Source organism: Sporothrix schenckii, assembly GCF_000961545.1.
Source record: "Sporothrix schenckii 1099-18 chromosome Unknown Cont46, whole genome shotgun sequence".
Classification (NCBI taxonomy): Eukaryota; Fungi; Ascomycota; class Sordariomycetes; order Ophiostomatales; family Ophiostomataceae; genus Sporothrix; species Sporothrix schenckii.
In genome coordinates, this window is record NW_015971147.1 from 277,918 (window position 1) to 292,788 (window position 14,871).

General features: G+C 55.5%; 6 protein-coding genes across 6 annotated transcripts; 3 read left to right on the top strand and 3 right to left on the bottom strand.

Moving 5' to 3' along the window:
* Positions 1-71: 71 nt before the first annotated feature.
* On the top strand, positions 72-701 carry SPSK_00177 (peptidyl-tRNA hydrolase domain protein; the record flags this gene model as incomplete). The annotated part of the gene is made up of 2 exons (XM_016727157.1): positions 72-155; positions 237-701. The coding sequence occupies 2 exons, from the start codon at positions 72-74 to the stop codon at positions 699-701; spliced, it is 549 nt and encodes a 182-aa protein (XP_016586420.1).
* Positions 702-1,443: 742 nt separating this feature from the next.
* Positions 1,444-3,265, bottom strand: SPSK_00108 (actin beta/gamma 1; the record flags this gene model as incomplete). The annotated part of the gene is made up of 5 exons (XM_016727088.1): positions 1,444-1,674; positions 1,786-2,588; positions 2,650-2,748; positions 2,809-2,864; positions 2,910-3,265. The coding sequence occupies 5 exons, from the start codon at positions 3,263-3,265 to the stop codon at positions 1,444-1,446; spliced, it is 1,545 nt and encodes a 514-aa protein (XP_016586421.1).
* Positions 3,266-6,652: 3,387 nt separating this feature from the next.
* Positions 6,653-7,369, top strand: SPSK_00170 (Hsp70 nucleotide exchange factor fes1; the record flags this gene model as incomplete). Its single annotated transcript, XM_016727150.1, has 1 exon — positions 6,653-7,369. One exon carries the CDS (start codon positions 6,653-6,655, stop codon positions 7,367-7,369), a length of 717 nt encoding a protein of 238 aa, XP_016586422.1.
* A 365-nt stretch (positions 7,370-7,734) lies between these two features.
* SPSK_00141 (50S ribosomal subunit L7) lies at positions 7,735-8,922 on the bottom strand (the record flags this gene model as incomplete). The annotated part of the gene is made up of 2 exons (XM_016727121.1): positions 7,735-8,545; positions 8,633-8,922. 2 exons carry the CDS (start codon positions 8,920-8,922, stop codon positions 7,735-7,737), a joined length of 1,101 nt encoding a protein of 366 aa, XP_016586423.1.
* Positions 8,923-9,805: 883 nt separating this feature from the next.
* On the top strand, positions 9,806-11,450 carry SPSK_00117 (RAT1-interacting protein; the record flags this gene model as incomplete). The annotated part of the gene is made up of 6 exons (XM_016727097.1): positions 9,806-9,874; positions 9,930-10,178; positions 10,235-10,266; positions 10,338-10,365; positions 10,495-10,630; positions 10,696-11,450. The coding sequence occupies 6 exons, from the start codon at positions 9,806-9,808 to the stop codon at positions 11,448-11,450; spliced, it is 1,269 nt and encodes a 422-aa protein (XP_016586424.1).
* Positions 11,451-11,929: 479 nt separating this feature from the next.
* Positions 11,930-14,093, bottom strand: SPSK_00094 (uncharacterized protein; the record flags this gene model as incomplete). Its single annotated transcript, XM_016727074.1, has 3 exons — positions 11,930-13,813; positions 13,894-13,961; positions 14,045-14,093. 3 exons carry the CDS (start codon positions 14,091-14,093, stop codon positions 11,930-11,932), a joined length of 2,001 nt encoding a protein of 666 aa, XP_016586425.1.
* Between the last annotated feature and the right edge of the window lie 778 nt (positions 14,094-14,871).

Below are 14,871 nucleotides of genomic sequence, written 5' to 3' on the forward strand. Positions count from 1 at the left end.
GGCGTACGGCCGGTCCATCGCCGTCGGCGGTCCGGCCCTTCTCTGTCTCGGCATACGCAGCTAAAAAGCAAATGCCGTCGCGGCCCAAGCCACCCCCGGAAGACGAAATCGACGAGATGTTTGTCAAAGGGACCGGGCCCGGCGGTCAAAAGATTGTACGATTTGTACAGTGTTTCTTTTGTAAGGAATAGTTTTGTGACTGACATATACTGACCGGCTGCTGCGTCCGCGTGTAGAACAAAACAAACTCGGCCGTGCAACTCCGGCACAAGCCGACGGGCCTTGTGGTCAAGTCGCAGGCGACGCGGTCGCGCACGGAAAACCGGGCGATTGCGCGGTCATTGCTCGCCGCGCGGCTGGACGAGCTGGCCAACGGCACAGAGAGCCGGACAGCCGTCGTGGCGGCCGCGAAGCAGAAGAAGAAGGCCAACGCGACAAAAAAGGCGCGACGCAAGTATCGGAAGCTGGAGGAGGAGGCGGCGAAGGCTGGCGCGGTGGAGGGCGAAGAAGGTGCAGAAGACGAGAGAGCAGCAATTGAAAAAGGAGAAGAGACGAACGAAACATTGGCAAAGCCAGAGCCAGAGAACAAGTCTATGAACGGCTCTGCTCGCGATTCGAGCGAAGTGGCTACTGATGACGCAAGAAATGTCGAAGGCGATCGGTTACCTAGGTCAAAGGAGAACGCAGGGTCAGACCAGTGACAGGCAACTTGAAACATATAATGACAATGTCTACGAATACACAACATTCCACGTGCAGTCACAAGAGACGGGAAGCTAGACGGCATCAAAAAGAAATAAATAACCGCAAAACTCGCGTCAATGTCAACCGCCCGTCTCAATCATAAAAAAAGCTAAGGCAGCAGGGAAAGCAACCGACAACAACCGCAAGCCTTGTGAGAAACAGAAGGGGAAAAAACCATTGTATAAAAAAAGTGAATTCGTATAATCAACCTCCGCGAGAAAAATGTGTTTTTGGTTTTTAGTTTTGGAATCGTTTGGATCTTGCTTTGCGGTGTTCCTTCCAGCTTGACTTCCAACCGCTGCTCGCCAGTCTTCCTTTGCCCCACCACTGTGTGCCTGACTCCCGCGTCCTACTCCCTCCCTCCCAAAACAAGAGATAAAAGAGAAGAATCAAACTCTGGCCAAACGACAACCTAGGTACTCCTGCAAAAAAGCAAACGGGCGCCGGATCTCGGCTGCAACGGCGAAACAAGCCCCCGCATAAGCGACACGAGTGTAGAAATCAGAAGGCTGGCGTAGGTGCTGCCGGGACAACGATGGTCGGGACCGGGTCGGTGGACAGCTGGCCGTTGCGGTCGTCGTCGTAGTAGCGGCGCCAACACAGGCATTCCAAATTCGTCGCCTCGTCTGCTTCGACTGGGGCTCGCGTGGGGAACCCGATACACAAGAGCCGCATCTTCCGCGTGTCCTCGTACGTCGCTTAGAAGCACTTGCGGTGAACGATCGAGGGACCGCTCTCGTCGTACTCCTGCTTCGAGATCCACATCTGCTGGAAGGTGGACAGCGACGCCAGAATGGAACCACCGATCCAGACGGAGTACTTGCGCTCGGGGGGCGCAATGATCTTGACCTTCATCGACGAGGGGGCCAGGGCAGTGATCTCCTTCTGCATACGGTCGGACAGACCCGGGTACATGGTGGTACCACCAGACTGGAAGGACGGGTTAGCATATTATAGGGGCGCATTCCACGACGTGACCCACGCTCGTCCATTCTCTTCTTTCTCCCGTTATTCTGTCATTCTGTCATTCTCGCTACTTACCATGACAATGTTGCCGTACAGGTCCTTGCGGACGTCGACATCGCACTTCATGATGGAGTTGAAGGTGGTCACGTGGATACCGCCGTTCTCCAGACCCAGGACAGAGGGCTGGAACAGAGCCTCGGGGGCGCGGAAGCGCTCGTTGCCAATGGTAATGACCTGGCCGTCGGGCAGCTCGTACGACTTCTCCAGCGAGGAGCTCTGCGCGGCGGTCTGGATCTCCTGCTCAAAGTCAAGGGCGACGTAGCAGAGCTTCTCCTTGATGTCACGGACGATTTCACGCTCGGCCGTGGTGGAGAAGGAGTAGCCGCGCTCGGCCAGAATCTTCATCAGGTAGTCGGTCAAGTCACGGCCAGCCATGTCGACACGGGCAATGGCGTGGGGCAGCGCGAAACCCTCGTAGATGGGGACAACGTGGGTGACACCGTCGCCAGAGTCCAGAACGATACCGGTGGTACGACCGGAGGCGTACAGGGACAGCACGGCCTGGATGTTGACGTAGAAGGCGGGGGCGTTGAAGGTCTCGAAAACGATCTGGGTCATCTTCTCACGGTTGGACTTGGGGTTGATGGGGGCCTCAGTGAGCAGGATGGGGTGCTCCTCAGGGGCAACACGCAGCTCGTTGTAAAAGGTGTGGTGCCAGATCTTCTCCATGTCGTCCCAGTTGGTGACGACACCGTGCTCGATGGGGTACCGCAGGGTCAGGATACCACGCTTCGACTGTGCCTCATCACCAACGTACGAGTCCTTCTGGCCCATACCGATCATGATACCATGGTGACGGGGCCGACCGACAATGGACGCTGCAGGCGGTCAGTGTTGCGTTCCTGATGCCCGCGCATGTTGCGGTTGTAACAAAATTACCCGCCTCGCCCCTCATTTTTTGGCTTGTCTTGCCCCGATGTACCGTCCAGCCAGCAGAGCTGTGCTCCGGATCCGCCGGACGCAGCTCGCAAATTGACGCTTTACGGGGCAAGATGCAAAAAATGACGGATGGCAATTTGTGGGAGGGTGATTACTTACGGAAAACGGCACGGGGCGCATCATCACCGGCGAAACCGGCCTTGCACATACCCGAACTGAAGAGACGTTAGCATGGGGAACGCATGACAGGAAACAAACACTTTCTCGCTGTTGCAGTTGTCGGCGACGATGAAGCGGCCGAAACACGAGGGACAAGACAAGCATAGCCTGCGCGTGGTTGCTTTATGGTGTAGCTTTTGCATTTAGGGCGCGCCCGCCTCCTCATTTCCTCTAGCGGTGGGTCCCTAGCTTCGGCCACATCATCGGTTTTGGGAAGAGGGGTTTCGGGCGACCTGCAGCACGCAACGCCGGACTGCGATGCCAAAAAAAAAGGAGAGGAAAGCATTGCCCAGCCCCGGCACCGCACCCGGAACGAGGCGGAGAGGGAGAGTAGCTTACCCATTGTCGATAACGAGAGCTGCGACTTCTTCTGTTGTGAGGGGATTGGCATTAGCATGTGCGTCCTATTTGGGTAGCAGGCTCGGTGGAGATGGCGAGCTCGGACAGGGGACAAAAAGGCGGTGGAGGAAATGGAGCAAGCAGAGACTCTGCAAAAAAACTGCGCATGAGGATAAGAAGAGGCAAGGGAAAGGAGAGGCCCAAAGCGACGAGGAAATTCACGACACTCGATGCTCCCGAAGGACACATCGGCGGGATGGCGAGAGCCGGCAATGGGAGGAGGGGAGACGAAGGCCGAGCAGCGCCAGATAAGAGACAGAAGAAGCTCGCACGAAAACGAAGCATCTCGGGAAATCAACATACCTTCCATGGCGACGGTGTTGACGAGGGAAGAAACAGGGGAGGATGCGAGGATGGGAACGTTGACGAGCGGAAAAGGATGATGCGAAGAGCGAAACTAAGCTGAAGGAGAGCTTCTGTTGATGGATGAAGGAAACACAAGAATAGGTTCAGGGAAAAAGGGGGGGTGGGTGGTGGAAGTTCTTTATGAAAGACGGGCGGCGGTTTTGGCGGGGATTGGGAGTGAGAGAGGGCGAGGGGAGGTGGTTGGGGCGAAAGGAAAGGGGGGCAGTGGCCATTAGTGGAAGCCGCGAGAGAGGGGGGGCAGTTGTGTGGTTAGCTTGCAGGCATACGAATTACTTGGTCTAGTACAAATAGGCTCCCAGGAAACACACATAGGGGAATAGGTGAGGCCGATTTGTGGCTGAGGATGCCCTTGTTAGCCCTCTGGCTGGAGGTATGGCGTATTCCTGCGGCAACAGAGTGCGAGGCAACGGTTGCAGTGAGCCCTGGGAGGAAGGTGCAGCCCGAGATTGTGCGCTTGGCTGGCCGGAGCCACCGCTATCTGCACGACGTGTGCTTCTGTCCCAGGATGGAAAAAGGCGGGGAGGGGCAAAGAACCAGGGAAGGAAGGTGTGGAATAAAAAAAGGCCCTGCCTGGAAGCAGCAAGCAGCAAGCAGAAAACAGCACAGCACAGAGACAGGCGAGGGCATACAGAGAGACCAGCCTACCAGAGTAGAAGGAGCCCTGCAGGATTGTCCGTCGATGCTGTCACACTATCTTGCTTCCAAAACTCGCGAGCTGGCGTGCCTGTCATTTCAAAAGTCGGCCGAGAAGCTCTATCTATCCAAGAGGTATTTCAAAAAGGTACATTGAAAGTGGCGGTGGTGCACAGGTTCCAGCAGGTACTCCTTGTTTTGAGCCCCTCCTTCCCCTTTTTTCGCTCTTGCCTACGACATCCACAACGGCGTTAATCATTGGCCTGTGGCTGTACAGGGCTAGCGGGCGCGCACTGTGCTGTGACGTGTGGAGGGCTGGACGACCGCATTTGATATCAAATCACCAACGCAACATCACCAGATTAGCACATCTAGGCATCCGCAAAACGAGACTACAATCAGCCAAGACAAGAATGAGGAAACAAGCGGACCAAGTTTGAGGGGTGCACCAAATGAAACACCACACGACACAGCCTTCGGCCGGAATGGCGTCAGTCAGGGCTGCAGGCAGAATGGAAAAGCCCAAACAAGGCTACCGGAGCTCACAACCTGAAATGCATGGCTGGAGCCTCGTGGCTGGAAAGGAAATGGAAATGCGAAACAGGAGGGATTGGCGCTGCGCGGTTGGTTGTTATGCTCTGGGTGTTCTGGAAATGTTCCTCGGACACAGACGACCAGGCTGCCGTATTTAATTCTGAGGCGCGCCGCCCAATCTTCAACACCAGTGCTTATCGCACTGGGCTGTGTAAACACTGTCTCAATTCAAACTGTGTGGCTCCCAATGTGGCCCCACTTTGGCGTTGCTCTGCCCTGGCCACTGACTGGCGCGGGCGCACAAGTGGCAGGAGCAAGAATACGGCTGCCTCTGGTTCTCCTTCCTCGTCAAACCGGGCCGGCGACGCTCGGAGCAGGCGACGACAAACAAAATGAACTTTAGTGAAAATAGAACAAAACGACCGAGTGAAGAGCCGATGGAGCACGACGCCGCTCACACGTTGGCACCGGACCATTCAGAAGGCCGTCACGCTCTCACTCTTCGTCTGCTCAGCTGCGGCCAAGCGCTGACGTATGCATGCTTGCAGGCGAGTTTTCTGAGTTTAATGATAACAGTTTACGGGCTTCCAAAGATTGGAGGGGAATTGCCCTCAGAATACGAAATACAAAATACAGCACACAGAGTAAGTCTCACGCGTACATGTCAAGGAGGGCCAAGCAAGCCACAGCATCAGCGCAGAAAAGCCCACCATCACACACCGGCACAGCCTCCCTTTTGTTTTCTGACTTGACAGCGTACTCAAGGCTCCTGGCAGGCGAGGCTTTTCCAGCCTCCAGCAGTCATTCGGACAAGTACCCATGAGACCACGAGAGGCTCGCAATGTCTAGTCCGGTCCAGTCTATCGGGAAGCGTGCCTTAGCAGAACCACTCCCGCACAGTAGCGGGCTTCTCCAGATTACAGACAGTTTGCCATATCCACGAACCACAAACCCCGGCCAGATCACAGACCAGACCATACCCGTAATCCGTGCGCTGCCGTTGCATAGGCACCAAAATTACTTGATGGCCCAAGACGATGTGATCTAAATACCAAAAGGAGGCAGCAGGATTTATCCCAGTTCGTGTTATTGGTTTCTATCCCTTCAAAACAGAAATGGAGCAGACCCATCCAGGCAGGTAAATTTCTGGATGTTCTTGTATTTCATGACTAATTGTGTGCCCTGTACTCTTTGCGTTTGTTGCTCAAATGTTTCCATAATTAACCATCCAACACCACACCACAACGTCAGTGTGCATATGAAAAGCGAACAATCCTGTTGGTTGTAGTTCGTCTGGGCCGGTCCAAAAGCCCTAATGCAAGGCAACAGCCAATTCAAATGGCCGGCGGACATTTATGATTTGCCGCCAATGTTCCAGCAGGAATGTGATATGGCGGTATGCGACAGCAACAGGAGCCATCCGGGATATTACTTATTATTTTTAGAGAAACCGCACATTGTCTTTCCCTGTCTCAGCCACACAAACATCATGAAAAATCTGTCACACGTCTTCTAGAAGGCTGTATCTCTCACATATTTAGTGGTTGTATGTTGTATGTTGTAGTATGCCACACAATGTATTGTGGGGTCTTTGCGGCCCACCGTTCACGTGAAAGTCACGCTAACCGTTTTTGGTATAGAACCTTCGTGAACTTTCCTAGAATGGAAAAGAAGCTTCAAGCAAAGAAAAAATGTGGCCGCATCATGAATCGCATCTCATAAAAGAAACGACAAAACCGGCAGGGCAACGGCCATTCCTTGCTTCTGCTCCTGTCCGTCTCTGCTGTCACGCCCACTTTCACGTCTATCACGCCTCCTCCTAGACTCTCAACACAAACGAATCACGTACACAATGGACAAGGGCCTCAATGAGCTCCTCAAGTGGGGCATCGAGAACTCCTCGACCAACCCCAACGACCCGTCTGCCGCGGAGGCCGCGCCCCCGACCAACCACGGCCTCAACCCCGAGGTCCTGGCCTCTCTGTTCGGCGGCCCCTCCGATGCCGACCTCATGAAGGCCTCCATGGCCATCATCGTCAGCACCGAGGACAGCCCCGAGAACACGCTTGAGAACAAGCTCGTCGCATTCGACAACTTTGAGCAGCTCGTCGAGTCGCTCGACAATGCCAACCTCATGAGCAGCCTGGGCCTGTGGACGCCGCTGATTGGCGTGCTCGAGTCAAGCCCGGAGCCCGAGCTGCGGCGCATGGCCGCGTGGTGCATCGGCACGGCCGTCCAGAACAACCAGCCGAGCCAGGAGCGGTTCCTGGCCGTCAACGGCGTGCCGCTGCTGGCCAAGTCGGCCGCCAACGGCAACGAGTCGCCCGCCGTGCGCCGCAAAGCCGTGTATGCGCTGAGCTCGGCCTGCCGCAACTACCAGCCGGCCATGGACGCCGCGCTGACGGCACTGGCCGCGCTGGCCGCCAATACGGACGAAGCCACCAGGGTGCCCATCCCAGCGGGCCTGGCAGCTCTGCCGACCAAGGTGGACGCCGGCAACATGGACGCCGTCGACGAGGTGATTGACGTTCTCAAGGCGGACGTGGCCACAGCCGAGGCTGCAGCGTGAGCTGAGTCCGGGCCCATCTGCGCGCTTCATTATGATATGTTGCTTTATTTCGTTTCCGTTATCCCATTTTAATTGCATGACACTGGCGTTAGGCGTCAAACGCAACGTTCATAAAACCACGTTGCCATTGGTGGGCAGTTTCTGCTATTGAGCATATATGCATTTACTATATACATTTGCAATAAACAACGTACAAATTCATAAGCGGACAAAGCATACATTGCACTTGTACAGTGCTCCGTAACATACATACAAGCCTTTTTTATAGAAATGAAGATATGCAGAGTATATAAAACATCATATAATGTACAGCTACCGTTTGAGTGTCCCACAACACACAACACCCTATTTCTCCATTGTCCCGTCTAGTCGCGCAGCTCGCCGACGAAGGGCAGGCCGAACGAGCCCAGCAGCAGGCGCGCATGCCGGTCCGACTTGGCCGTCGTCTCCACAAAGATGCGGTAGCCAGGAATCATCTTGGCCGGGTACATGGAGTAGTTGGCCTCGATCTCGGGGAACAGCGCCGTGGCCTCGCCCGACAGACCCCACGCCAGGTTGCCCGCGCTGTCGCCCGTGCTGCCCTTGACGCCCTGCCAGTCCTTGATCCGCGGCAGCACCAGGTGGATGCACTTGTCCAAAAAGTCGTACGCCTCGTTGCCGTACAGCGTCACCTTGACGCCGGCCTTTTGGCCTTTGATAATGCCCCACTGCGACACGTTGTGTTTGACCGTCGTCACCGTCGGCACGACGCCCGTGATGGCCTGCGTCACCATGCGTGCCACAATCAGCCGATCCGGTTCCTTGGCCGCCTGCGGCACAAAGGCAGCGAGCGTGATGGACCGGAGCTCGGGGATGTTGCGGAACGTAATGGGCTTCTCCAGCGGGCGCAGCACGGGGTCGCCGCGGGGGCCGCGCAGGGGCCGGTTCTTGTGGTAAGGGGACGAGCCGTCCCAGCTGCGCAGGCGCTGCGGGGTCGGGACTTTCTCGGTGCCCGGGGGGACGTGCATGTACGTGAGGGTCATGAGGTCGGACGCGATGGTGGTGTTGTAGGTCTGGCGGATGCGGTTCATGTGGAACGGCCCCGGAACAAAGTCACGCGCAGTGGGGTCGGACGACGCGGGCGACTGGATGGGGTGCAGCGGGCCGCGGTCGTACTTGGGTGGATGGAATTGGTATCTGACGGTCAGTATGCGAACACGAGAGCTTGCACAATAGAGCACATGGGCGCCTGAGAGCGACGCGAGGACCGAAAGAGAAGCTTACCTGGATCCCGGTAGCCGTGATGTCCGCTGCTTGGCGCGCTCGCGGGGCGGCAGCATATTCGCTGTCTCGGGCTGCTCGGGAGTCAGGAACGACGAGTCAAGCTCGAGGTCTTCGAACACCGGGTCTGACGGTGCTACTGTAGAGGACGGCGGTTGTGATTGTGAGGAAGAGGCATGGCGCGATGCGCAGCGGCCGAAGCTATTGTGAGAGAAGGTCGTTGTCGTCGCAGGCCGTAATCGCGCTGTGGCGTGCCGACCCGCCGTGCGGGCGATGCCCCATACGCTGGCCATTGTGTATCGGGTGGATGTGCGCGTGCGCCAGGTGTCGTGCGCGAGGACAATGGCTGACGAAACGACCCGGCCGGATGAGGTGTCGTCAAGACGTCGTACCAAACGGCGGACTTTTTCTGGTCGTGAAAAAATACAGTCGCGAAAAGCTGGCCTGTAGGAAGACGGCATTGAACCGAAAAGTGGGTCGTTTTGATATGTCACGTGCAGTGATTTGGCACTTATATCAGCAGCATCAAGCGACACCAAATGACACCACGGCGTAATGTGGCTTCCAATTCCTCAGTAGATCTAGGCTGTTTCCTTGCTTTACATTTTTCGGTTTATTGAGAATATGCTTATCGGTGAATTGACTTTCCATCAAAAGACAGGTAGTTTCTATGTAGTCTGGATACGGATATAATCATTGCATTTCATCGACATTTTTTCGGCTTTTCTTTTCTCAGGCTCAGAAAAACTCAGCCGTGAGCTCCTTGTAAATAGCTCCCAAGTATCTGAAAATATTCTGGATCCCATGAGTAGTTTTTCATGACCATCCCCATATATATTTTTAGTTTGCGTTTGTTTTGTTGTGACCCTTTTCCACCTCATGTTGACGACTCCTTTAAACAGCAAAAATATGAGTAAGAGATTAGTCATCAAATATACACTGCTGTACGACCACAACAGGAATGCGCCCGACACGCGGTCTAGCGTCTAAAGCTCCCTGGAGCTCAGTTCACATACGCTAATCCGGCTTGGACCACAACAAAGAACAGCACACGATGCGAAGGCCTCGACTCATTCACTAAGCCAGCGTAACCCTACTTTTTTGCGGAATCTCCCTGCCTCCCACCTGTTTCACGTCTGTGCTCCATTCGACGCCGTCTTCCACCCCCGGCGAGCCATGGCCAGCTTCGCCGTCCACCCCATCTCCCGCTTCCACGGCCAAAGCCAGCCGATGCGCCGGCCCAAGGTGAGCTGTCCTGAGCCTACGTGCGTTGCTTGGTCACCGGGCTAACGTATGGCAGGAATTCACCTGCTTCTCGTACGACGATGACCACAAGCTGCACCTGGACGACCGGTCTCTGCGCTGGTACTACCCACCGCAATTTCCGCAGGCAGACCTGTCGCGCGGTTTCGAGACCTTTGACAAGCTCGATGACGACGGCGTTGACGAGCATCTCGACAGCCTGTTGGCGTCGGTGGCGGCACATGAGCAGAAGACACAGACAAAGATTGACGCGCACGTATTGACGTGGCGCGGCATGATGACCAAGGTACGTCAGCCATTCTTTTTCTACCGTAGAGAGCGCTTGCTGACGAAGATGTTTAGATTTTGGCCGCTCCATATGACGACCGGGACGGGTAAGGAATGAGAATCAGAACACTCTTTACTTGATTTTCTGAACTATATGGAATGTACTGACAGGCATCAGTTTCGAGATGAATGCCACCCTCTACCAGGTGAGCTTTTGCATATTTATGACACGTTTGCATTATCGTGGCCTATACTAACCATTTTGCCTTATGGAAGGGATGCATGTGAGTAGTGATTCTGTTTTAAATGTATTGCACAATTTTTTTATCTGACAGTTTGGCAGCTTCATTGAAGAAAATCATGAGTACAAGGTGAAATCGCGTCGCGAGCAGGAGTCCCGCCAGAACCGGCCACCACCAAGGCAACACCCTGACCGGCCGTGGTTCCCGCCGAACGTCATGTCCTACTGGGGTGCGTACTTGTCTTTTGTTTCCATTCGTCATTCGTCAGTCGTCGTATCGCACTCACACGCTCAGGCTACAAATTCGAGGCGCTGGCTACGTTGCCGCGGCCCTGGGGCGAGGTCTCCCGCGACGAGATCGAGGCCCGCGACGACCAGATTGTCAGCAACAAGGCCCAGTACTGCTCCGTCGTCCGCACGGGCATTGGCAGCACCATTCTGTGCCTGGGCGGCGAGGTCGACGCGGTCTGGGACGCCAAGCCGCCCACGCAGGGGCAGCCCATCCGCTGGGTCGAGCTCAAGACCAGCCAGGACATCCAGAGCGACCGGGACCTCGAGGCGTTTGAGCGCAAGCTGCTCAAGTTTTGGATCCAGTCGTTCTTGCTGGGCGTGCCCACGATTGTTGTCGGGTTCCGGAGCCGACAGGGCCGGCTGGTGCGGCTCGAAGAGATTTCGACCGAGGGCATCCCGGGGACCGTCGTCCAGCGGGCACGCCAGCAACAGAGACCAGCGCCACCGTGGGACGGCGACACGTGCATCAATTTCGCGTCGGCGTTTCTGGAGTGGCTGCGCCAGTCCGTGTTCGGGGTGGGCAAGGACGAGAGCGAGCCGAACAGCGGCAGCGACGGCGTGTGGCGAATCCGGCGGCGACCGGGTTCACCCGAGATCGAGGTGTTCCAGGTGGAAGAGACGGGCCACGGGAACATTTTACCAGACTCGTTTCTCAACTGGCGTATCAAGCTAGCACTCGGTGCAGACACGACGAGCGGTGCCACGGAAGACCGGTCCGCGCCAGATCCTGGGCCAAGCGGCGAGGATCGAGGCAGTTGAGAAGGTACGGCATTGTGATAACAACTTAAAAATTACCGCATTGGCAGTTTCGTGACGAGTTGGCTATTTTTATTACGATATGATTGATACCACAGTTTTATATGCACATCTATTTTGGTTGAAGACGGTATATATTAACAAAATCAACTCGATGAACTATATGCAGATCGCAGTTAAATCAAAAATCGAAAGAGACAGTACAAGAACGAAGTCCATTTCCCAGCGCCATGACGACAATGCAAGACCAAAAATGCCAACGCAACAGATGCGATGCTGGACAATAAAAATAGTAAAAAAGAAAAAAGAAGAGAAGAAAATAAATAGGCAACAGGTTGGAAGGCAAAACAAGAACTCGCGGGAACAAGAAAACGAAAATAAGCCACAAACATCAACAGCTGAAATCAAATGGTCCTCCCAACTTTCGTATGTTACATGTTTGTACATGTTTGTACATGTTTGTACACAGCCAACTGTCTTGCTCAGACAGCCGGCCAGCGCCGGCGGAGCCCCTCGGCCCATCGTCGGTAGAGAACGTCGGAAAGCTGCTTCGAGTGCTCCATACCTGGGGTCGCTTCGCGTCCCGGGAACTTGGATTGCAACAGCGCTTTCTCCATTTCACGCAGGTCTCTCTCGGGCCGCTTGTCAAGTACCGGAGTGTCAGCTTGAACAATGCTGCCGTTCCGCCGCCTGTGGCTCTTCAAATGCGGGTTGGCCTGACTAAGGATCAGCTTTGTCGGAGCCGGCGGGGGCACAATGTTGTTAGACTGGACGGTTGGGTTGCTGTTGCCGTTCTTGATTACAACGGTGCCCTGCGGTGTGCCATCCTGAGGTGTCTTGGAAACAGGTTGCTGAAACTGCTGCGGGAGGAAGGCGTTGCTCAGGCGCGAGTCGTTTGCGACGCCCGCCATCATGCTCTTCATGAAATGGTATGCACCCTCTGGGTCCACCGCATCCAAAACGGCAAATGCGTCGGACAGCTTGGCAAGCGCCTCGCGCTTCTGTAGCGTGGAAGTCTGCGCGTGTAGTTCACCCATCGTGGGGTCGACAATCTTTGTGAAGAGGCGGTGGCCGAGAGTGGCTTCCTTGCTTGACAGCTCCGATGATGAGTAGCTCGGCTGCGACAAGGCTTGTGGTGGCAGGTTCTCGTTGGTCGTTATGGTGGTCGCGGTGGAGACAGAGTCGGGGGACGGAGGCTCGGATGATCCCATCTGGCTGCTGTTTGAGCCATCGGAGGGAACGCGGCGGAAGAGACGCATGGTGGAGCCGCTGTTGCCGAAAGACATGTCTGGCTGGAGTGGCCGTTTTGGCTGAATGGCAGGAACCCCGCTGGAGACGAGAGACGTGCGCCGCGGTGAGCCAGTAGACACATTGGACGGTATGCGCCGGGCCGTACCAGTGCGACGAACGGTGCCCGTAGCAGTAGGCGAGCTGGGCTGCAACGGCCCGTCCTTGACGTCCAGCTTGCGCATGAGCTCTTCTGTAGCGTATAGTGCCGACGTCCTCCGCGACCGGATCGTGCGCCGTGCGGGAGCGACAGACTTGACCGTATCGAATACCCAGTCGTCGGCATCGTCTTTTGGTGCCAGGGAGTTGAGCGTCTCCTGGTAGTAGACAGGGTGGGAGACGCGGTGCTGCTGGTCGGCATCAAACATGCGCCGCCGCTCCACAAGCTCCTGCATGGACTCAACCTTGCCAGCCGAGCGGATAAAGCGGTGCTTCAAAAGCTCCTTTGCCGTAGGCCGCCGATCGGGATCCTTCATGAGGCACTGCGCGACAAAGTCCTTGAAGTCCTTGCTAAAGTTGCCCTCGAGGCGTGGCGGCGGGTTCTTGGGAATCTGGAGCAGCACCTTCATGGGATGCACTTTGCCGTGTGGTGGCTCACCCAGGACAAGCTCGATCGCCGTGATGCCGAGTGACCAGATATCAGCGCGGAAGTCGTAACCAGCCTGCTGGATGACTTCGGGGGCCATCCAGAAGGGCGTGCCCACAAACGTGTTGCGGATGGACTTGAGGTCCGTCAGTTGCGCGGCGACACCAAAGTCAGCCAGCTTGACCTTGCCCGTCTCGGAGAGAAGGATGTTTGCCGCCTTGATGTCGCGGTGGATCTTGCCTTCACTGTGCAGGTACTCGAGGCCGCGCAGCAACTCTCGGCAGACGATGGCAACTTGGCTCTCGGCAAAGTTTCCCGGCTTCAGCAAGTCGAGACAGGAGCCGCCACCGAGGTATTCCATCACAATCCATAGCTTGTGGCCGTGGAGAAAGCTTGCGCGGTATTGGGTGACGTAGGGGCTGGCGCAGGTGCTGAGGACGGAGATTTCCTGCTGGATCTCTTGGATGTCGTCGTCGCTGGATTCGAGATCGATCTGTATCGGGAAGAAGATTCGTCAACAATGTTCATGGGAGACGCATCCGCAAACGCTCGAACTGTTTGTGTTCTACCTACCAGTTTCAGAGCAACGGTCTCGCCTGTTGCCCGATCAAGTGCTTTGTAAACGACACCAAAACTTCCACCTGCAAAAAAAAGACTGTCAGAACAACGAAGTGGAATATCGAAGGTCCATTGACCGTCATCCCAAGAATAAGGAAGGACATACGGCCCAGCTCCTCCAGTGGCTGGTAGTGGTTCGCGATGCTCTCGGCCATTGTGCTCGCACTTGGTCACTTTGGACCCTTTTTCCGCGCCGGCGGGGAGAGGTAGGAGAGTATTACGTTGTCGAATCCGATCCAGGTGCTGTTCGTGTTCGTTGTCTCGAATTGTGGAATAGACGAGCCAAAAGCGAAGATTTGTGAGAATTGGAGAAAGTCAACAAAGCCCAGCGTTGTGATTGGAGCAAGGAGAAGGATGGCGTTCGAAATAGGAGGAAATGGAGGGATAGGAGAAATGTAGAGACGTGTCGAGGAAAGGAAAAGAAGAAGAAAGTCACGAAGTCACAGCCTTGCTTTATTTTTTGGGCTCTTTCTCTTTTTCTTTTCCTAATCGACGTCGTTCTTTCCCTCCTAGTTTGATTGCTTGCAGCAAAAGAGCAGTGCGATAAGAGCTCTGTCGCAGCTTCCGTGAAGGCGCCCCTGCGCCAGCTTATTGTTTGGAGCTCGGGCCAAGCTGTCCGGGCAACGCAGCGGCCTTAGGGGCTTGTTTGGGCGGATTGGGCAGTTTAGCGATATAGCCCAACGGGGTGGAGCGGGCTCCCTTGCTTAATTCGTATGATGGGGAGGGGCTCCTTGTTTCGTTATGGGGGCAACGGCGGAAATTTGGAGGGCCCAGCCATAAATTGAAATTGGCAGGTGCAAATCCATTCAATAACAGCGGGCGCAATAAGGGACAAGGAAGGAGCAAAGACGGCTTGTGCGTGTCTCTCTTGGCTAAAAGCAGTTGTCAGATGCGGAAAGAGCGAGTCGGCGTTTTCTCATGATGGGGAGGACG